The 22138-nt window shown below is 49.8% G+C and overlaps 2 protein-coding genes across 2 annotated transcripts; both read left to right on the forward strand.

The window, feature by feature from the left end:
* Nucleotides 1–910: 910 nt before the first annotated feature.
* Nucleotides 911–3253, forward strand: LOC135444997 (acrosin-like). The gene is made up of 5 exons (XM_064707035.1): nt 911–1026; nt 1295–1516; nt 1819–2084; nt 2283–2428; nt 2908–3253. The coding sequence occupies exons 1-5, from the start codon at nt 944–946 to the stop codon at nt 3091–3093; spliced, it is 903 nt and encodes a 300-aa protein (XP_064563105.1). The 5' UTR covers nt 911–943; the 3' UTR covers nt 3094–3253.
* A 13145-nt stretch (nt 3254–16398) lies between these two features.
* LOC135444995 (acrosin-like) lies at nt 16399–19367 on the forward strand. The gene is made up of 5 exons (XM_064707033.1): nt 16399–16525; nt 17259–17498; nt 17800–18065; nt 18327–18472; nt 18948–19367. The coding sequence occupies exons 1-5, from the start codon at nt 16440–16442 to the stop codon at nt 19365–19367; spliced, it is 1158 nt and encodes a 385-aa protein (XP_064563103.1). The 5' UTR covers nt 16399–16439.
* Nucleotides 19368–22138: the final 2771 nt, after the last annotated feature.

The raw sequence follows: 22138 nt of genomic DNA on the forward strand, positions 1-22138 counted from the left end.
CAAACCTGCAAAGGATTGCAAAAGTAAGCAGGACATCAAATAATTAGCAAAGAATTGTGAAAGGATAAACTATGTAATGCAGCTAATCATTACTATAAACAACTGCCTACAGTGATGAAGAAAGACACATCACAAGTTACCCTAACCCTTGACCATCATCCAGGCCTGCCCATCAACTGGGTGGAAGCCACTGTCATAGTGAAGGACTGGGAACCACTGACAGCAACTGGGAAATCCTGCAGGTACCTTCCCCTACAGTCAGCGAGGTTACTGACTGCCTGTGAGAGGTCCCTGTTTTTATACCATTGAATAAACAAGATACCAAGACTTCTAGTGCAGTAACATGTTTTTTCAGTCTCCTACTGGGAATCCCCCAAGGCCTTGGAGGGCTTCAGGTGGAATCCAGGGGGTTGCTTGTGATCCTACACCCCCAAAGAAGACAGGGCCTTGTCCAGTCTCTAAGTATGGAAAGGTAAATCCATGTTTTGCCGGTGAGTGAACATCAACATCATCTGGTTGGAAGACTCATCCAGAGGCCAACTCTTGGTCAAGGCCTGTTGTTCTGGCCTTAGTGAGGGCCTGTTGATCAGGACTTAGTACTTCAATGCCCCATCCCTCAAAGTGTTCAAGGACAGCTTCTGAGCCAGGCTGTGCACACTATGGGTCTAGTGCAAGCTATCCCTCCCTGCCCATGGTAGCAGGTTGGAGCTATGTGATCTTCAAGGTCCCTTCCTGCACAAACCATTCCTTGGCTCACTGATTCCATGTTGCCCCTCCCCCAGTGGGCCCTGTGCCACAGAACCCCTCAGTGCTCAGAACATGGAACCCACCCGTCTGTGACATCAGCGCCAGGACCAAGGGCACCACGGGCAGCACAGCTGCTGCGGGCAGTGCGGCTGTGACTGTGCTGCTGCACGGAGCTCTCAGTGCTTGCAGCTGACTCATGCCTCTGGCAGACATGAATTGGCTCGGCCTCTTCGTCCTGCTGACCATGGCCGGCCTGGCACAGAGCCAGTACACCTGCGGGTAAGCGGGCCCAGGCCCAGGGAAGGAGCCATGGCAACACTTGCGGCCTTCCCTGGAGGGGACCCACCCGTCCCCCATGGCCAGGCCGCAGCTTCCCACCCACCATGGGAAGCCTCAGTTCCTTGCCAGCGGCCAGGTGCTGGCACGGACAGACACACACCCCATGGCCTGCTGTGCGTGCAAGGCTTGTGGGGAGGGCAGAGGGCTGAGCTTCAGCCTGAGCCACAGCAGGCCATGAAGCACCATGGAAATGACTTTCTGCTTGCAGAGGGAGCTGTGGGTACCGACCTGTGGCTTATTCCTACGGCAATGTGGTTTATGACTACGGCATGACACGCATCGTGGGTGGTGCTGGTTCCGCAGTAGCAGAATGGCCCTGGCTCATCAGCATCCAGCACCCATGGGTACCAGGCACAAAACATTGGTGTGGAGGTTCCCTCATCACTGGAGATTGGGTCCTCACAGCAGCCCACTGCTTCGACAAGTTTGAGTAAGAAGGGGCAGGGAATGGGGACATCTCCACAACACCAGCAGGTGCCCTGCCAGCAGTGCCACCTGCCACTCTCATCCCCTTTCCTCTCAGGCAGCCAGGCTGCCACAGTGCTCAGGAGAAGCCTGGGCTCGTGCCAATTCTTCCTAGCAGCCTCCAGCTCGACATTCCCCCAGCCTAAGATGTGCGAGAGCACTCTCACCTGCCAGAGCACTCCTCCCTCTGTGCCTTTCCAAGCCGAGGTCTAGCAACTGCTGGGCTGCTGTGACTCCCTCTCATCTCTCTCTCCATCTCCATTCCAGTAACTTCAGCCTGCTGTATGTGGTGATTGGGGCCACCAACTTGTATCAGCTTGGCCCTGGGGCACAAGTGCGCAATGTCAAGAAGGTGGTGATGCACCGCGACTACAGGCGTAAAGACATGAGCTACGACATTGCGCTGATTCAATTGGAGCGTCCTGTCCTGTGCAGTGCCTACGTCCAGCTGGCCTGTCTGGCTGAACCCACCCTAAGAGTCTCAGAGCTGAGAAACTGCTGGGTTGCTGGCTGGGGGGCCACTACTGCAAGAAGTGAGTTCCAAGAGTGACTTCTGTGCCCATTCAGCACACTGGAGATAGGTTTTGGGCTTCCCCACAGCAGAGGCCAAAGCCAGGCTGCAGAACATAAATCCCTGCAGAGAAGGGGTGCCCCTAGGGAAGGGATTCGTCTGACAGAGAAGCAGAACCAGCATGGAGCTGCTGGGGGCTTATTCCTTTCTCTGCTCACAGGTGTAGATCAACCTGCTCACCTTCAGCAGGCCAAGGTCCAGCTCATCGATCTCCAGGTCTGCAACAGCAGTGACTGGTACTCAGGAGCAGTCTATTCCTACAACTTGTGTGCTGGTTACCCAGAGGGCACCATTGATTCCTGCAAGGTAGGAGCACGCCATGAGCCATTCAGCCCCCAGCAGCACCAGCAGCCAGGGAAGCACCACCCCAACACAGGCCAGGGCCTGCTTTGCCCGGCCACTCAGTCACCCTCCCAGCCCCAGCTCCCCCTGACTGCTGTGGGGGCTCCCCACACACTGCCCGTCCACACCTGCCTGCCCAGGCCTCCCCTTGTGACAGAAAGCCCAGAAAGCCCAGCTAGTGCTCTTGGCAGTGAAGAGGTCCAGGTGCCAAAGTTCCATGCTCTGCACATCCAGGAGTCCTGTGCAGATAGGATAGAGAGAGCCCTACCTTACACGAACCCATGCCATTCACAGCCAAGCTTCTGGAGGCTCCAGCCTCTGAGCAGAGCTTTTCTCTGCCCAGAATAGAGCTCTGGCAGGGGCTGTGAGAGAGAAGGGGACAGCACCTGACAGTGCTGGCAGGTGCCACCAACACCACCTTAATCCTCTGTGCTCTGCTGCAGGGTGACAGCGGTGGTCCCCTCATGTGCCAGGACAACAACGCTGCCTACTGGTGGGTCATTGGAATCACCAGCTGGGGAAAAGGCTGTGCCAGACCAAAGCAGCCTGGAGTCTACACCTCCGTTCAGCACTTCTATAACTGGATTGATTACAATATGCGTCTAAACGCAGTTAAAAGTGCTCCTTGAACAGCAGAAGCAGGCAGGAACCAGGGCAGGCTGCAGTGCACCACAACCATTTCCTTCTGGGGCAATGCCTGATGATCCAAAGGCAGCCTCAGGGTCCAAACCCTGCACTGTCCTGACCACACTTCTCGCCTTTGTGCACACACACACACACTGGAGTTCATTTAGTTGTTGAAATAAAATTACCTTTGGTCACAGGGAGCCATCTTTTCAGTGCAATTCCAACTCCTGGGTAAGACAAGAAGTGCCATGCTCAGCACCTGCACAACAAGCCTGGGGGCACAAAGGGACACAGTGGCTCCAAAGAGCTCCAAAGTGCCTGGTCAGAGAGGACAGTGCTCTGAGCCACCATGGCCTGGAGGAACCTGCTACCTCAAGCCTTGGAAGAGGATAGGAAAAAAGCAGATACACTGGGGGTGCATGTGCTCCAATGCACATGGGCTGCTAATTTAGGGCCTGGTGAGAGCCTGGGCTAAGGGAACACATCTGGGAAACTCCCAAGCATGACAAGGGAAACTCCTGGCTCCTGACTGAAGTGCCAGTGCCCTTAGGCAGAGCCAGATTTCACAGGCAGCAAAGGGGGATTGAGGTGCCACTTCACAGATACTCAAAGGAAGAGCTGGGGTCATTCTGGGGAGAGGAAGCTGGCAGGAGCCCTAGGAAAGTGCACCAGGAATGCCGTGGAAGGCCAAGGTGAGTGGGCCAACAGCATCTGCAACACCAAGGCTGTTCACAGGCACGGCCAGCCTGTGAGCCAGGGGGAAATGATGCCTGGGCTTGGCTCCATATGTGGGAGGAGACGAGGGCAGGGAAAGGGAGGATTTGTGGAAGATGAGAGGGCTGAATAAGCGTGGCAATGGAGGGACGGAGCAATCAAAGAGCCAGCTGCAGAGACACAAACTGCAGCTTGGTGTGCTGGTTTGTCTGAGGGTTACCACAGGAAGGGAAAGATCTTATCTCAACTTGTTAATTAACAAATCATCTGCAAACTGTTCAAATTTGTGGTAAAATTTTTGCCCTTTTCAATCACACTTTGATACTGTTTGGTGGGGACGGGGGGGAATGGTAAGGGATCATCGAATGCCATGGGGTAGGCTTGTTGAAGGCATTTTTTTACCTGTCTTTTTCAGGTAAAGTCAAGATAACTGGATGAATCTCGAAATGGCAAATACTTTGTTCATTGTCAACATTCACATCTTGAGCAATAATAGTATTGCTTTCACAAATGAATCCTAGTTGTTCCCTAGCAGCACAAGATTCTAAGTTTACTGTTTGCCACTTTTCATTCACCTTTCGTGCCCACACCCCATGTTCTGAGGGGTGGAGTACCACTTTTTAATAATTTAATCCTAGTGCAATGACGAGGTGGATAACATAAACAGTGGCCTTACGTATAGTAAGCATAAAGGCAGTGGCCACTTTAGAAGCAGGATCATAGGTAAAATTTATCGTAGTCCACCAGGACTTATTTTCAAAATCAATCACATTATCCCAGACAATCTAATTTCAGCTGGAAAATCACCTTCACCCCTTTCCTGTACAATCAGAGATGCTGTTGCCTACATCCATAACTGTGCTTGTATACAACTGAAAGCTAAAGACACATTATGTTGAACTATACTAGGGGCTTCTACTATTAACTTGTGGTCTTGGTCCCCAGCCTTTTCCCACTTTGGCAGTACTTTTGAAATCTGCCACTGGCTAGTTCCTAACACCAATAGAGATGACTGTAAAAGCTGCTTCAATTTTGCTAGAACACCTGCTGCAGTGGCCAGTTTATTCATCAGTATTTCTGAATCAATTCCATTTAAAACTCCCAATCCTGTCCCTATTATCCCAGTTAGATCCCTTCTTACTCTGCTCCGGAGGTGTACTTGTCTCTGGAACTACGTTGTCCGGCCCTCAAAGGATGTCCTTAGGAAAGAGGAGCAGGCTAGTTGGTTTTCTGAGATGTTAATTTGCATTGGCAATTCAACACATTTGAGAGACCACTCTGGATTAAATAACAGCTGCCGTTGACCCATATTCCTCACAACGTATGGGCCGATTTCATATACTTTAGGTTGTATGAGGTCTTGCCGTTGCAAAAGGTATAGCATCTATTTTAAATTTAAATGAGAGCCCGAGAGCATCATGAGCCCAAGGACAAATCACTTCTACAGGCTGTATTAATGTGAAATTACACAAACAGTCTGATTTACTTGGGCTATCCCAAACCTCCTGGTGCCTGTACACAGGAGAGGCTGAAACACTAATTTGATTTGGTCTCTCATGAGTGGTCCCACGGACCACCCGGCTTCCTGCCCTGATTTCTTCTCCTCTGATCCCTTGAAGTGTCCACAGTTCCTATTCCTGCCACTCCTGCTCCTCATATATCTGATTCCCAAGGATTACTACAGTGGATAGGTTTAAATCTTATCTCAGAAGGTTCTGCCATGGATCCAGTAGACTGATTAAAAGCCTGGGACCAAGGCCATTCAGCATCGCTTTGGATAGAAGTACTCTCTAATCCCAAACTCCAATTACAATTATACACAAAACAATTCTGTAAATGAAATTACATTAACCCCGGCCGCAATATACTCATTTTGCCCAAGTAAGTTATAATCTTAGTTCATTGTCTCTTGATGTAACTTTCCACGGAGCTTCTGGGGTGTTCTTCACTTGAGAGTGGTGGATCTAGGCGTTCTGCTCCTTGATCTTGACTGCAGTGAAGGTGGTGGGAAGCACCTGGAATGGTCCTTCCCACTGTGGTACCAAAGTCTTCTCTGTAAGAGACTTAACATATACATAATCCCCAGGCTGCATTTTATGTACTGGTCCATCTAGCTGCCTGCTCCAAGTTCCAGCCACACGTTTTTCAATTTCTCTGAGCTGTTTACTTAAGGCACCATATAGTTGGCTAATGTTACCTCCCCAGTGTGGGTGGACATCCCCTTTTGTATTCCATATGGAATTCCATAAAGAATATCAAAGGGACACTCAGTCTTTCTTTGGCTCTAGTTTTAGTTCAAATTCATATCAGTGCCAGTGGAAGAGCTTGGGGCCAGGGTAGATTAAAATGATTCATTTTCTCCACGTGGCTGCTCGATTAGGGATGGTATGGAGTATGAAGTTCCCAATCTGTGCCCAGGTGGCTACTGATCTGTTGTACTATCCGGGAAATGAAATGTGATCCTCTATCTGAGGATATTGTGGCTGGAACTCTGAAGTGTGGTATTATTTCTTGTAATAATACCCTGGTCACCTCTTGAGCCTTGATAGTTCTGGTGGGGAATGCTTCTGGCCACCATGAAAATGTATCTGTCAATACTAATAAATACCAATACCCCTCTTTCCTTGGGAGTTCTGAAAAGTCCATATACCACTGCTGTCCAGGTCCATGGCCCCTCCCAATCTGGGCAAGTTTTGGCCTTGGGGTGTTCTTGTTGTTAGTCTGGAGGCAAAGATCTCACTGTTGGGTCACTTGAGCAATAGTGGCACATAAATTCCAGGCAACAATTCTTTCAATCAAATAGGCATTAAGGGCTTCTACTCCCCAGTGTGTTTTCTGGTGCTCCTCCCTTACTAGTGACCACAACAAACAGGAAGGGATTACCAGCTTCCCTTCAGTGGTAACCCACCCCTCTTGGTTGCATGTCCCTTTTTGATCTTTGATTAGTTTTCTGCCTTTCTTTTTATATTCTGGCCCACCTTCAAGGGAAATTTGTCCATCTGGAATTAGACCTCCTTCAATAATTACCTCTCGCTGCTTTCTTTGACTCTCTATCCGCCAGCTCATTTCCTACCTCCAATTCTAAGCTCATTATCTGGTGTGCCTTAATATGCACAATTGCTACCTTTCAGGCAGCTGAACTGGTTCCAGCAGCTGGATTATCTCTTGCACATGTTTGATGTTCTTTCCTGGTGAGGTCAGCAGTCCCCTCTCTCTCCAGATGGCTCCATGAGTCTGCACAACTCCAAATGCATACCTCAAGTCTGTATAGATGTTTATTCTCTTTCTTTTTGCCATTTCCAAGGCTCAGGTCAGTGCAATTATCTTGGCCTTTTGCGCAGAGGTACCTGTTGGTAAGGGTCTGGATTCTATTACCTCTCTGCAGGTAGTGACTGCATATCCAGCATGCCGCTTTCCACTGGCAACGTAGCTACTCCCGTCAGTGAACCAGGTCTCTGCACTGTCCCAAGGAGTGTCCTTTAAGTCTGGGCGGCTGGAGTAGGTAGCTTCAGTAGTCTCCAGGCAATCGTGGTGTACTGCTTCTCCTTGATTTTCACTGAGAAAAGAAACTGGGTTGACAATATTAGTCACCACTATCTCCACATCATCTTGCTCTACCATGATGGCCTGCTGTTTCAGGAATCTCTGTGGTGAAAGCCAGTGGCCGCCTTTACTTCCAGTACTGCGGACACTGTGTGGGACACTAGCACAGTCATTTTCTGTCCCAGGGTAAACTTGCATGCCTCTTGAATATTCAGCACAACTGCTGCTACAGCTCTGAGGAAACTTGGCCATCCTTTGGCTGTTGCATCTAGTTGCTTGGAAAAGTAAGCAACTGCCCTTCCATGTGGACCCAAGTGCGGAGCCAATATTGCCAGAGCAAGTCCCTGTTTTTCATGGTGAAAAAGAAAGAACGGTTTACTTACATCTGGAAGTCCCAAAGCTGGAGCTGACATGGGGGCACTCTTTAGCTGGTAAAAGGCTCATGTCGCTTCCTTTGTTCACTGGAGATCTCTGTTTCCATTGGCAATAAGAGCATGGAGAGGTCTGATGAGCAGTCCATAATTATAAACCCAGAGCCGGCACCACCCTGCCATGCCTAAGAAGGTTCAGAGTTCCCTTATTGTCTGGTGTTTTGGGGTTTGGCCTATGGCTTCCTTGCAAGCCTGCCCTAGAGTCCGTTGCCCAGCACTCACCTCGTACCTGTCATGGTTTGAGCCTGGCACAGAGCCAGTGCCCCATGAAAATTCCTCACCCTGGTGTCTGCTGTGAGATGTGACCAGGAATAAGCAAAACAGGCTCTAACTTAAACATAAAGACCACTTTATTACTTAAACTACAGGAAAAAATAGGAAAGACTATAAGGAAAAGAAAAAAAAAAAATTGAAAACCTTACAAAAACCACTTTTCCTCCTCCCCACTCCCTGACTTTCCCAATCCAATACATTCTCTCAAAAATACCAACTGCCCAGTCCGGCACGACACTTTAGTATACTCAAACATCAGTTCATGAAGAGGGAAAGGAGTCCTTCTTGTTCCATAGGCTTTTCCTGGAAACAGTGAAATCCCGGATGCTTCTTTGTCACTTTGGCACCGCCCGGAAAGTCCATTTGCCGCTTGTGACATGTTCCTTCCATGCTCAGTGCTCTCACCACCGAGACATGGATCAGAGCTGCTTTTAGGGTGGTCTTTCAAGGATGCCTTGTCTCACTCCAAAAAGGCACAGTCTCTGCTTTTGGGACAACTGTCCCCCCCATATATTTCCAACCCCCTGGGGCCGGGGGGTCCTCACAAATGAACCCTCCTGGTTTTGAGGCACTGCCTCCCCTAAATGCAGTCTGTGTCACAGGAACAACTGAGTCCATGGCTACAAGAAAACGTCCAGCCCAAAGGCCACTCCAAATCATCTCTCCCCATCCAATCATCTCCACAAACTCCGGGCCAAGGTCCTTATCTCATATCATCTCTCATCTCCCTTCTTATTCAGCTTCGAGGAGGATTAGCATTTTCGCAAGGCCCCAATCATGCAGGAAAGGGTTAAAAGTTTTCAGTCTCTGTCTGTCCTGGGAGGAGATGATACTCCCACACATGCTGCTGCTGCGGCCGGCCGGGCTCTCTCTCTCTCCCTCCCCCCTTCTCCTCCTGGCTGGCTGCCATCACATTCGGTGCCGCCGGCTCTCTCTCTCCGGGGGGGGGGGGGGGGGGGCTGGCTGCCCGAGGGCTCGATGTCTCTTGGGGCTCCGCCACCCTTCCATCCTCGAAGCCCCCCCCGAAGCCCCCTCAAGCCCATCTCTGTCCCGGCCCCAGGCCTCACCGCATGGCTGGCCCCTCCCCCGCCCAGCAGCAGCGGGCCGGGCGAGGGAGAGAGGTCTGAACTCCTCGGCCGCGATGTCCAAAAAGAGGAAATGCCAGGGCAGTGCCCTGCTTTTAACCCCTGTGTATTCTCGGAGGTGTGTCCAAACCCCACTGGCTACACCAGGTGTCAGTATGAAACCCAAAACCTTCATTGGTTTGACCACAGCTTCCCAGAATTCCCACTCCTTCCGGGTCAAACCATGACAGTACCCCAGGTAGATAACTTTCTGTTTCACTACCTGGGCCTTTTTCTTTGATCCTCTGTATCCTTGGAGTCCTAGGAAATTCAAAAGCCTTACTGTCCAGGCCACACATGCTTCCCTCATCTGAGTGGCCACTAGAAGATCATCCACATACTGCAATAGCCTTCCTTCTTCCTTTGGAGCTTCCCAGGACTCTAGATCTTTTGCTAGTTGTTCCCCAAACAGAGTGGGGGAATTTTTGAAGCCTTGAGGGCCTTGAGGCAACACTATCCATGTGAACTGGGTTTTGCACCTGCTTTTAGGGCTTTTCCATTCAAATGCAAAAATTTTCTGGCTGGCTTCATGGATAGGGAGGCAAAGAAGGCATATTTCGGATCTAAAATGGTAAACCAGGTTAGTTCAGGTGTCAAACATGTTAGCAAGGTGTATAGGTTTGCCACCACTGGGTGCAGATCAGGCTTTTACTGCCTGACCCTAACTGGTTGTCTTCCTTAACTTGCACAAGGAGGTGCATTCTCTGCCCTCCTGGGTATGTTAGAGGCCCATACCCCAGGAAGCTCCAGATGCATTATTTTCTTGTCAATTTCATCCTTATTTTCAATTTCAGTTTCACTAATTGTTAAAATTAAGCTTAGTATGTCTACATATTGTTGATTCTATGCCTCCAAAATAATCTCCCCATCTTTAAATGTGATCTTTGCTTCCAGCTGCTCCAACAAATCCCTGCCTAAAAGGGCCTTTGGAGAGTTGGGCATATCCAAAACGTATGAATATTTTGATGGTTTGCAAAGTATGCTTTTTCAGATTGGCCAGTTGCCCCCTTATCATAACACAATCATCTGTTATAGGCATCAAGGCTTTATTTAACACTGAGTATGTTGCCCCCATGTCTACTAAAAATTCCATTTTCTTAGCCCCCATCTTTCTACTCCATCTAAACTTTTTGCCATAATCCAAAGTCTTGGGGTATGAAAATAGGCTGAGTACACTCAGCTTGAATTATTTTTGGTGGGTTTCTTAAATTACTTGAAACTTTCTTTTCTAATAATTCAAACACCCTATTACTTCTTTGCTTCTTGTGGCCGGTTGCTACTAAAATTCTCATAGATCTCTGAGTAGCCTTTGTTTCCTTAGAATAACACAAATGACAAAGTGCCTCTCTTGGTCTCCTCCACCTAAACTCTGCTTTACAAAATCTCAGTCTTTTCCTGTTCTCTTCCCACGCAATGCAATCTTCAATTAAACTATTGTTTCCACTGACACTCACTTTGCTGCCTTGCAAAAGGCTGTGCCTGTTACCGCAAAAACTCTGACATGACCACAAACACAGGCCCTCCCCCCGCCCCCCACCCCCGTACCTCAAAATATCTCAAATTCACAAGAGTCAGAGCTTAAGCTTCTGTGGGAGGGGAAATCCTGGAATTTCTTTAATTCGTTTTACCACAGTTAAACATAAATCGCAATACTGTAGTTTTTTGGCGTAAAATGCTACATTTGTTGCAAACAAAATCCTAAAATCTCCAGAAACACAACCATACAATCCCAAGAATCAATTTACCACAATGCAGGGGAAAGAACCACACAAACTCACTGGGAAAGGGGGTATCTCTCAAAGTGCCCACTTTTCTCAACACAACACAGCATACAACTCTTCAGCATCTGCCCATATCAGCTTCCGCTGGTCTTCATACAGTCTGGACACAATCAAAATAACAGCACACAGTAAAATTATTAACTGGATCCAGTGATTTACTGGATTCGCAAACTCCCAGGGATCAAGTCCAAGCCACTGGGGCAGAGGAACCCCCTGAGTTCGTCTAGCCACAGTTAAAATGTGCGCAGTCTACACAAATCACCACCTTTAAACACAATACATGTCCTCACCCACATTTCTCCACTTGTTCCACTTCTCCGCAGGGTGCTCCCTGCCCTCACAGCCTGCCCCAGCCGGTGCCCTGGGCTTCACCCGGCTGCTTCAGACACAGGTAGAACTTCCCCCCACATGCCATGGTACACTCACTCACTTTGCCATACACCAAGCACTCACACAATTACAAAGACATTAACATTAACCAAAATGTCTGGACACCACAAGCACACAAAGTTTGGGTTCACTCAACTCACCCCCAGAGTCGCTAGAGGTGGCTTTATTGAAAATGAACCCATCCCCAATCCCCCCAGTCACTCTACCAATTAGGGGACCTCTGCCACAAACTGTGCTCTCAGCCGATGGCTGCCTGCAAGCACAGGGACAAGGCTGTGCACTCAGACGTCTCTGAGCAACCCACCAGCAGCCCTATCTCTCTCTCCCCTGCGGCCCTTTGATACACATACCATTTATCCACACACCAGCAGGTCATTCACTGTCCCCACAGGAGGCAAGCCGGGACAGAGCAGAGCTCCTCCGGGGAAAATCCCGGCGCGCACCTAGAAGGTTCATCCCCCCTCCACCCCTGTGAGGACCGAGACAGTCTTCTGGCTAGCTCGCCAAAATGATTTGCGGAAAAAAAATCTAACTGCACAACTTGTAAAAGTTGTAAAGCAGGTGTGTTTATTGCAGCGCTGGACGCATGTGGGGATCGTTCCCCCTGAAGGATATGCACACCCCTGAGAATTCCAAACCTTTTTTTTACCCCCCTTATTTGTACATATGCATAGAGTTTCACAAGAGTTTTATGCATATTCATTTTACTGGTTTCGTGTTACACTTGCAGCTAGTATTTTTCGTCAGTCCTTGTACAGAAAGAACACCGGGTCATCCTGTTCTTCTGCTCCATCTTCAGCTTTGGCTCTCATCTTTGTTTCAAAGTTCAAGGGGCACCCCCTTATCTTTCTTTCCAGCTCGGAAATTCACATTCTTTTTCCTTGGCTGAGACAGCTTTGTGAGCACAGGCTTTTTACAGGAACAGGCAGGCTTAAGCACAGCACAGGGTTAACAGACTAAACAACATCTTTCATCTATGCAAGCAAGCTACAGACTAAATAATTCAAAACAGCACATTTCACCTAAATCTGAAATAGATTTTTATCCTGTTAAACTTTCACTCTGTTTCAGAACAACCACCCCACATCTGTACTGGTGCCTGCCACCCTGGCATAAACTTCTTCAAATATTTCCTGATGTCAGAAGATGTCTGCTCATGAAAGACACTGAGTGCAAGAGTGTCACTCAGAGCTGAGGATGGCCATTACCCTGTCCAGTAAGCAGATCAGCTTAGAGTCGCCCAACCATCCTGGAACAACCTTCTTGCACTGTCTTGGCAAAATTCGGCTGCCCAAACAATTTCCCCCAGTTCTGTGCAACCTCAGCCACGGACATCTTCTCACAGAAACCAGGGAAATTTCCCATCACATCAAACACTTCAAGGCATGTGAAACCCCTTTTTGTATGTGAGAGACAACGGCTCACTTTAAAAATTTTAAGAGGTTTATTAAACCTTAAGACAAATACAACAAAAAAGGACTAAATAAGGAAAATGTTGCAGTGCTGGGAACTGCCTTCATGGCTGCCTCCCACATAGTTCCTCTTCAAGACGGATGCTTAGTCTTTTATACTCTTGAGAGGTTGCCTCAGCCAACCCTGGCACCTCCCAAAGTCTGTCAGTCAGCTCTTCTTTGCCGTTTATTGGTAGAGACTGCTTTCTTGTAACTTGGTTGGAGGTCAGGTGTTATCATGCCACATCCCCTTAGCAAGAAGCTTTTCCATTCCCAGCTGCCCCAGGTAAGGGACACATGTGCACACCTTCTTTCTACTTGTCTAAGACGATCCCGGCTGTCTGATGGTAACAATACAGAGCGGGGGGGGTGGGGGGTGGAAAAGGGAATTATGGGGAGAACAGAGGACATCTATATACATCAAGAAAGCTTTTCTTAATATTCACACAAGATTTATTCCTTAACTGCAAGAACCAATTATCTAATTATCTTTCTATAACACCAAGAAGGAACTTCCATCCCCTTCTGTGTGTGCTCTAGCACCCATTGTGTGGCACAAAGGACACAAGGCTCTCCCTGTCCCTGTCTCCAAAAGCTTCAAGCAGAGACTCGAGCCTCTCCACCTCAGAACTTATGGGGGCCTCCACAACTGTGGCCACCTTAGGCTGATCATGCTGTGCGGGTTTTCTCCACCCACTACCCATGATTTCACCAAATCTGCATCAAAAGTCACAACAATAGAGAGGCTCAAATGCACCCTTATAATTTACACAGACTGTCACATGGTGTTATAACACTCCTCCTCTGTCTTCTTCCTGCCCAGAAAATCCCACTAGCTGGATATATGGAGGAGGGAGGCTCCAGAGGTACTCCTCTACATTCCTATCTGGGCTACTATAGTGCTGAAGAAACTCCCCTGTGTGACCATTCCAGAGACACGGGTTGCTTCAGTGAGCTGCCAGGTGCCCTGTTTGATTAACCACCAATGCCACTCTCACCCAGAAAGAGCAGGTTTCTGTACCCATTCTACCCTGAGGTTCTGTCAGTAGAGTTGCAGATGCCTCATTCCACAAAGAGCCACTGGCTCCTACTGCAGCTCTCAGTGTTGTCCTGGTTTAAAGGACAGGTGTTGGCCAAGGAAGGCGAGAACCTCCTTTGGAATGGAAAATGTGGCCCCCTTCCCTACAAATTATTATAACTTTGAAATTACTGGGTTTTCAGGCAAAGATGTGAGAACAGGAATAATAGTTCTTTACTAGTATGTATAACAAGGCAAACAAAGAACAACAACAGCAGCAACAACAAGCAGGACAGAAACAGAAACCCAGTCCCGGCCTTCTCGCGGCCGCGGGAACTTCCCCTTCAGTGCAGTTCCAGTCACGGCCAGCAGGGGCGCTGGTGGCTCCCGGCCAGGCAGGGCGGGTGCGCTGATTCCCCCACGGCTGCAGGGGGCGCTGTGGCGCGAGCTCCGCCGCCTCGCTCCACACGGTAATGGCGGAAGAGATGGAGAAGTGGCTTCCTTTCGAAACTCACAGGAAGCAGCTGGTCTCAGTGCCACTCGGAAAGCTGAATGGACTGCAGCAGGAACTTTGGAGAAACAGACTGGAACAGCAGAGGCAGCCCCATCCCGGAGTTACAAAGTGTAGCAAAGATTCCAGAGCCGTGCTAGAAACCGCTCAGTGTTTTGGCAGGCATGGAGTGTCAGGTTAATGTGTAGTAAAAAAGCCTAAATCATTGGCTTCAAATAGCACAGCTGGGCACTGGCTGCCAGGCTACCACAAGCAGCAGCCACAAGCTGCTGGGAGATGCCCTCTGGGAAGGGGGAAGGAGTCAGGATTGCCTTCTCAATGAGGTTGGGCATTGGAAAGGTCCCAGTTCAACAGCTGCTCTTGCAAGCAGAAGCTTACCCACTGAAAGGAGAAAAGCAGTACAGGACAGAATTCTGCTGTGGCAGCAAATTCACCCACAGCAGCAGCAGCAAACCAAACTGTTCCCCTCCGACCCTGAGAGTGAGAGAGAGTGAGGAGCTGAGCCTAGCCTCTCAACCCCAGGCAAAATCTCACAGTATCTCTACACTTCCAAGAGAACTTCACTGCTCAGCGACAGTAGCAAACTGCACCCTTCCCACTCCTCCTTGGCTATATCTTTTATCTCTCTTAAGTATCTGTTGTTCCCATCTCTTAGGCAACAAATGGGAGAAAATTCCCTGAGAGAAATGAAAAGGAGAGGAAAAGAAATCCCAAACTCCAAAAAGTGTTCATTCCCCTGCCCTGCTCCCTGTGCCCTCTGTTATGCGAAGGATGCACACAGCCTCTGTTCCCAGGCTCCTGCCAGCCAGAGCTCAATCTGCAGCTGGCACTGCAGCTGCACACCCAGCTCCCTGCCCCAAATGGATTCCTCAGCTGCTGCCTGCCCCAGGGACTGCACAGCCTCATCCTGCAGGAAGAGGGGCCTAAGAAAGCAGCAGAGAGCCTTCTTACAAGGGCAGGTCCTAAAAGGACAAGGGACAATGGCTTTACAGTGACAGAGGGTAGCTTCAGCTGAGATCATATGAAGGAATTCTTGACTGTGAAGAATTTGAGGAATTCTTGCTGATATACTGGCATGGGTTACCCAGAGCAGCTGTGGGTACCTGTTTTTCATATAGGCAAGGTCAGCACAGAAGACACAGACACCAACTTCAGGAATAAATGTAATTTATAAAATTCAAACCTGCAAAGGATTGCAAAAGTAAGCAGGACATCAAATAATTAGCAAAGAATTGTGAAAGGATAAACTATGTAATGCAGCTAATCATTACTATAAACAACTGCCTACAGTGATGAAGAAAGACACATCACAAGTTACCCTAACCCTTGACCATCATCCAGGCCTGCCCATCAACTGGGTGGAAGCCACTGTCATAGTGAAGGACTGGGAACCACTGACAGCAACTGGGAAATCCTGCAGGTACCTTCCCCTACAGTCAGCGAGGTTACTGACTGCCTGTGAGAGGTCCCTGTTTTTATACCATTGAATAAACAAGATACCAAGACTTCTAGTGCAGTAACATGTTTTTTCAGTCTCCTACTGGGAATCCCCCAAGGCCTTGGAGGGCTTCAGGTGGAATCCAGGGGGTTGCTTGTGATCCTACACCCCCAAAGAAGACAGGGCCTTGTCCAGTCTCTAAGTATGGAAAGGTAAATCCATGTTTTGCCGGTGAGTGAACATCAACATCATCTGGTTGGAAGACTCATCCAGAGGCCAACTCTTGGTCAAGGCCTGTTGTTCTGGCCTTAGTGAGGGCCTGTTGATCAGGACTTAGTACTTCAATGCCCCATCCCTCAAAGTGTTCAAGGACAGCTTCTGAGCCAGGCTGTGCACACTATGGGTCTAGTGCAAGCTATCCCTCCCTGCCCATGGTAGCAGGTTGGAGCTATGTGAACTTCAAGGTCCCTTCCAGCACAAACCATTCCATGGCTCACTTATTTGATGCAGCTCTGCCCCCAGTGGGACCCACACCATAGGCCACAGTGCCCAGAACATGGAACCCACCCTTCCATGACATCAGCCCCTGTGCCAAGGGCACCACGGGCAGTGCAGTTGCTGCGGGCAGTGTGGCTGCACTGCTTCATAGAGCCCTCATTGCTTGCAGCTGAGTCATGCCTCTGGCAGACATGAATTGGCTCAGCCTCCTCGTCCTGCTGACCGTGACCGGGCTGGCACAGAGCATCCAGTACACCTGCAGGTAAGTGGGCCTAGGCCCCGGGAGGGAGCCATGGTAACACTTGCAGCCTTCCTGGAGGGACCGACTTGTCCTCCGTGGCCAGGCCGCAGCTTCCCACCAGCCATGGGGTATTAGCGTAGAAGCTCATTGTGATTCCCCCGCACGAATTGGATGGGAGGAGCTGGCTGAATAAGAAGGGATGGGAACAATGGAACTACCCAGAAAATAAAAAACTTTAATAGCAAAAATAACAAATGTCACACAGATACAGAGGCTAAGTTTCAAAGACCCCTTTGGTGGGGAAAATGCAGCCAGGTATAGGGGCACAATGTCTAATCAGAAAGGAGAACTCAGGATATGACCTGATAAGAAAAAGGTCTGGACCAAAGGTGAAGGAAAACTGGAAACTTGATCAAGTATAGGAAGGTTCTATAAGCATACTACTAACTCCCATGACCCCGTGGTTCCCACTGTGGCCTGGTCAGGTGTCCCTTCTCACCATACTGTCTGCCACGGTCTGAGGTCAAATATTCTGTAAAAGCATGTGAGGTAAAAATGTCATTAGAACAAGATCCCACCATGGGAAGCCTCAGTTCCTTGCCAGCAGCCAGGTGCTGGCACGGACAGACACACACCCCATGGGCTTCCCTGGCCTGCTGTGAGTGCAAGGCCTTGTGGGGAGGGCAGAGGGCTGAGCTTCAGCCTGAGCCACAGCAGGCCATGAAGCAGCATGGAAATTTCTTTCTGCTTGCAGAGGAACTTGCGGGCTCCGAGCTGTGCCATCTGCCTATCCCCCCACTAATTCCTATGACAACGTGGCTTATGACCCCAGCATGACACGTGTCGTGGGTGGCACAGATGCCAAGCCAGGGGCCTGGCCGTGGATGGTCAGCATCCAGCACCCCTGGATACCGCGCCTGAAACATCTGTGTGGAGGGTCTCTCATCAGCACACAGTGGGTCCTCACAGCAGCCCACTGCTTCGATAAGGTCACGTAAGGAGGAGCAGGGAATGGGGACATCTCCACAGCACCAGCAAGTGCCCTGCCAGCAGCACCACCTGCTACTCCCATCCCCTTTCCTCTCAGGCAGCCAGGCTGCCACTGTGCTCAGGAGAAGCCTGGGCTCGTGCCAAGGCTTCCTAGCAGCCTCCGGCTTGACATTCTCCCAGCCTAAGGTGTGCGAGGGCACTCACACCTGACAAAGCGCTCCTCCCTCTCTGCCATGCCAGCAGAGTGCTGGGCTGCTTTGGCACATAGCTCTGCTCTCTTTCAGCTCTCTCTCCATGCCTTCTAGGGAAATCAGCAAGGTGTATGTGGTGGTTGGGGCCACCCAGTTAACTAAGCCAGGCCATGGGGCAGAAGTGCGCCATGTCAAGCAGGTGCTGCTACACCAGTACTACAACCATGATGATATGAGCTACGACATTGCCCTGATGGAATTGGATCATCCTGTCAAGTGCAGCCCCTACATCCAGCTGGTCTGTGTTCCCGACACCAGACTGAGAGTGTCAGAGCTGCAAAACTGCTGGGTGGCTGGCTGGGGTGAAACTGCTCCAAGAGGTGAGTCCCCAAGAGCGATTCTTGGGCCAACTCAACACATTGGGGAGATGGTTTGAGTTTCCCCACAGCAGAGGCCAAAGTTGGAGTTAGGGTGCAGGACATACACCTCTGCAGACATGGGCCTGGCCAGCTCCCCAAAGGCTGGCAGCAGCTCCAGTGCCTCTGCAGAGACACAGCCAAGCCATGGATCCCCCACAAGAAAGCCATAGGAGGAGAACCGGGAAGGAGCTGCTGGGGACTTATTCCTTTCTCTGCTCATAGCTCAAAGATCAAGTGATCGCCTCCAGGAGGCCAAGGTCCAGCTCATCGATCTCCAGGTCTGCAACAGCAGTGGCTGGTACACAGGGAAGGTCCACACCCACAATGTGTGTGCTGGTTACACACAGGGCGCCATCGACACCTGCCAGGTAGGAACGTGCCACGAGCCACTCAGCCCCGAGCAGCACCAGCAGCCAGGGAAGCACCACCCCAACACAGGCCAGGGCCTGCTTTGCTCGGCCACTCAGTCACCCTCCCAGCCCCAGCTCCCCCTGACTGCTGTGGGGGCTCCCCACACACTGCCCATCCACACCTGCCTGCCCAGGCCTCCCCTTGTGACAGAAAGCCCAGAAAGCCCAGCTAGTGCTCTTGGCAGTGAAGATGTCCAGGTGCCAAAGTTCCATCCTCTGCACATCCAGGAGTCCTGTGCAGATAGGATAGAGAGAGCCCTACCTTACACGAACCCATGCCATTCACAGCCAAGCTTCTGGAGGCTCCAGCCTCTGAGCAGAGCTTTTCTCTGCCCAGAATAGAGCTCTGGCAGGGACTGTGAGAGAGAAGGAGACAGCCCCAGTGCTGGCAGGTGCCACCAACACCACCTTAATCCTCTGTGCTCTGCTGCAGGGTGACAGCGGTGGTCCTCTCATGTGCCAGGACAACAACGCTGCCCACTGGTGGGTCATTGGAATCACCAGCTGGGGATATGGCTGTGCCAGAGCAAGGCGTCCTGGAATCTACATCTCCACTCAGTACTTCCATGACTGGATCCAATTCCACATGAACCTGAGCCCAGATGGAAGTTCCTCTCCAACATCTCGGGCATGTAGTCATTTTCTGATTACTTCACACCCCTGGAGTCATTATTTACCCACCCCACAAACCTCTCTGAAGCCATGGCCAAGACCAACTCCCTCTCTAAAATCAATTCTATTACCAACCCTGGGCAAAGTTAACTCCTGCTCATTTCCCATTAAGATTCTGATGGAGTTCTTTACTCGAGTGAAGGAACTCCTCCAGCAGACCTTTGATCAAAACACATCTTGAGCAGCAGGACAGCCGTGGTCCAGGGCAGGGTGCAGTGCACCACAACCATTTCCTGCTGGGGCAATGCCTGCTGAACCAAAGGCAGCCTCAGGGTCAAAATCCTGCTCTGTTCTGACCACACTCATCTCCTCTGTTCACGCAGACACCGCAATTGACTTACCTGAATGAAGTAAAGTTGCCTATGGTCACAGGGAACCATCTCTTTGCCTGAATTCTGAGTCCTAGGCAAAGCAAGGACTTCCATGCTTGGCACCTGCAGAACGAGCCAGAGGGCAGACCTGCTAGGCACAAAGGGACAGAGTATCTCCAAAGAGCTCCAAAGTGCCTGGTCAGAGAGGACAGTGCTCTGAGCCACCATGGCCTGGAGGAACCTGCTACCTCAAGCCTTGGAAGAGGATAGGAAAATAGCAGATACATTGGGAGTGGTGCTGCAATGCACATGGGCTGCTAATTTAGGGCCTGGTGAGAGCCTGGGCTAAGGGAACACATCTGGGAAACTCCCAAGCATGACAAGGGAAACTCCTGGCTCCTGACTGAAGTGCCAGTGCCCTTAGGCAGAGCCAGATTTCACAGGCAGCAAAGGGGGATTGAGGTGCCAGGTGGTCACACTTCACAGATACTCAGAGGAAGAGCTGGGGTCATTCTGGGGAGAGGAAGCTGGCAGGAACCCTAGGAAAGTGCACCAGGAATGCCGTGGAAGGCCAAGGTGAGTGGGCCAACAGCATCTGCAACACCAAGGCTGTTCACAGGCACGGCCAGCCTGTGAGCCAGGGGGAAATGATGGACATATGGACCTGGCTCCATATGTGGGAGGAGACGAGGGCAGGGAAAGGGAGGATTTGTGGAAGATGAGAGGGCTGAATAAGCGTGGCAATGGAGAGAAGGAGCAATCAAAGAGCCAGCTGCAGAGACACAAACTGCAGCTTGGTGTGCTGGTTTGCTTGAGGGTCACCACAGGAAGGGAGAGAAACTCTTTTGCCCTTAATTTCCCACAGCACAATGGCATGGACCATGGCCTGTGGCTTAGAGCAGGAGCATCCTCCTCTGTGTACAGCATTCAATTGCTGTATGTCACTGGCCACCCTGGCATGAGGGTGCCACAAGTGCCCTCATTATATCGAGCCCAAAACAGCAACAGAACTCCCCAGCAGCAAGGGTATGGAGCCTGCCAGAGGACATTTCTGTGGCTGATGGCATCAGCACAAACTGTGCTGCACCTGCATTTCACTGCACTTCTGCAGCAAGAATGATGCAGCTAGGGCACTTCACTGCTCACCCACTGTGGCTGTGACTGGATTGGCTCCTGATCCAAGCACACATGCTTCCTGAAGGAGCCCTGTTCCAGAGTGATTCTGTTTTGTGAAGAATCTTGTGGGGAAAAAGACTGCAGAGAGCAGGGTACCAGTGAAATTCCCCAGGGGCTGCACAGCCTCATCCTGCAAGAAGAGGGGCCTAAAGAAAGCAGCAGAGAGCCTTCTTACAAGGGCAGGTTCTGATAGAACAAGGGGCAATGGCTTTACAGTGACAGAGGGCAGTTTCAGCTGGGATAATACGAAGGAAATCTTGATTGTAAGGGTACTGAGGCGCTGGCATGGGTTGCCTAGAGCAGCTGTGGATTCCCCATCCCTCAAAGATTACAATTACAGGTTTTGAGCCAGGCTCTGAGTAACTGGGTCTAGTGCAAGATATTCCTGCCTATAGGAACTGGATGATCCTTAAGATCCCTTCCAATGCAAACCATGATTCTAAGATCTGTGGAGTGACATTGAGCAAAACTCTGCCTTCTTCAGCAGCACTTGTGAACTCCAGCTGTCATTCATTAATGAATGAGTGTGAATAAACTGTCATATGCAGAAATCCACATTTGGTATTGGATAATAGGTAGAAATTAAACCAGCAATTTAGTAACAGTTACAACAGACGCATCTACACCATAATGTCAAATTGATACAATCACCTTATAAAACACATGCATGACTGCCTTCTGAGTAATGTGGCTAGTACTCATGGGGAGAGAGCAAATACTGTATACAAAGTATAAATATATATCTAAAATATAAAAATAGCTGTCACAAAGTATTCTCTCTCAGGGTATCTGTGACAGATTTAGCTGGCAAGGCATCGAATTCTTTGTTGCGAGCTCCTGCATGAGCACCAGGCAGAATGGGGGCAGGACTAGGAGCATGAGGATTCCTTACTACTGGCACAGACAGTTTATGAGGTTCAGTAAAGGTTGTATTTGGAGAACAGAGGATGAAAATATGCACCTGATAGTTATCTTTTCCTATATGTTGCACTTCTTGCATATAGAAAAAGAATTCTAAACCTTTATTTTGGAGAAAAAACAGCATACTGGAGAAATTACTTCTATTTTGTATCTAGACAGAGTATTCTGACTCACAGCAAAGGCAAGAGAGAGGTGAAGATGGGATGGGCCAGACGACATATCTCATCTGATCATTCTGAGCTGGATTAAGTCTGGATTTAAGTAACCTTTTCTCCTCTCTACATACTTAGGACCACTGCAGGCTTCTCCAGCTGAAATTAATCTACAACAAACAGCCTGCAAGGCTTAACAAAATTCTGGCTGCACCTTGTTCCAAATTCATTCTTTGCAGCTTGAGGTAATGTGGAAGGCATGAAGGCTAGTGTCGCAATCTGACTATTCTTGAGATTTTCACAAAGCCATCTGGAGTGTTTACTATCCTGGCCTTCAGTTACAAGAATATTTTAACCCAATCTCCAGGTAACCTGAATCCTAAAGTCATCTT

The sequence above is a fragment of the Zonotrichia leucophrys genome, chromosome 3 (genome assembly GCF_028769735.1).
Source record: "Zonotrichia leucophrys gambelii isolate GWCS_2022_RI chromosome 3, RI_Zleu_2.0, whole genome shotgun sequence".
Taxonomy (NCBI): domain Eukaryota; kingdom Metazoa; phylum Chordata; class Aves; order Passeriformes; family Passerellidae; genus Zonotrichia; species Zonotrichia leucophrys.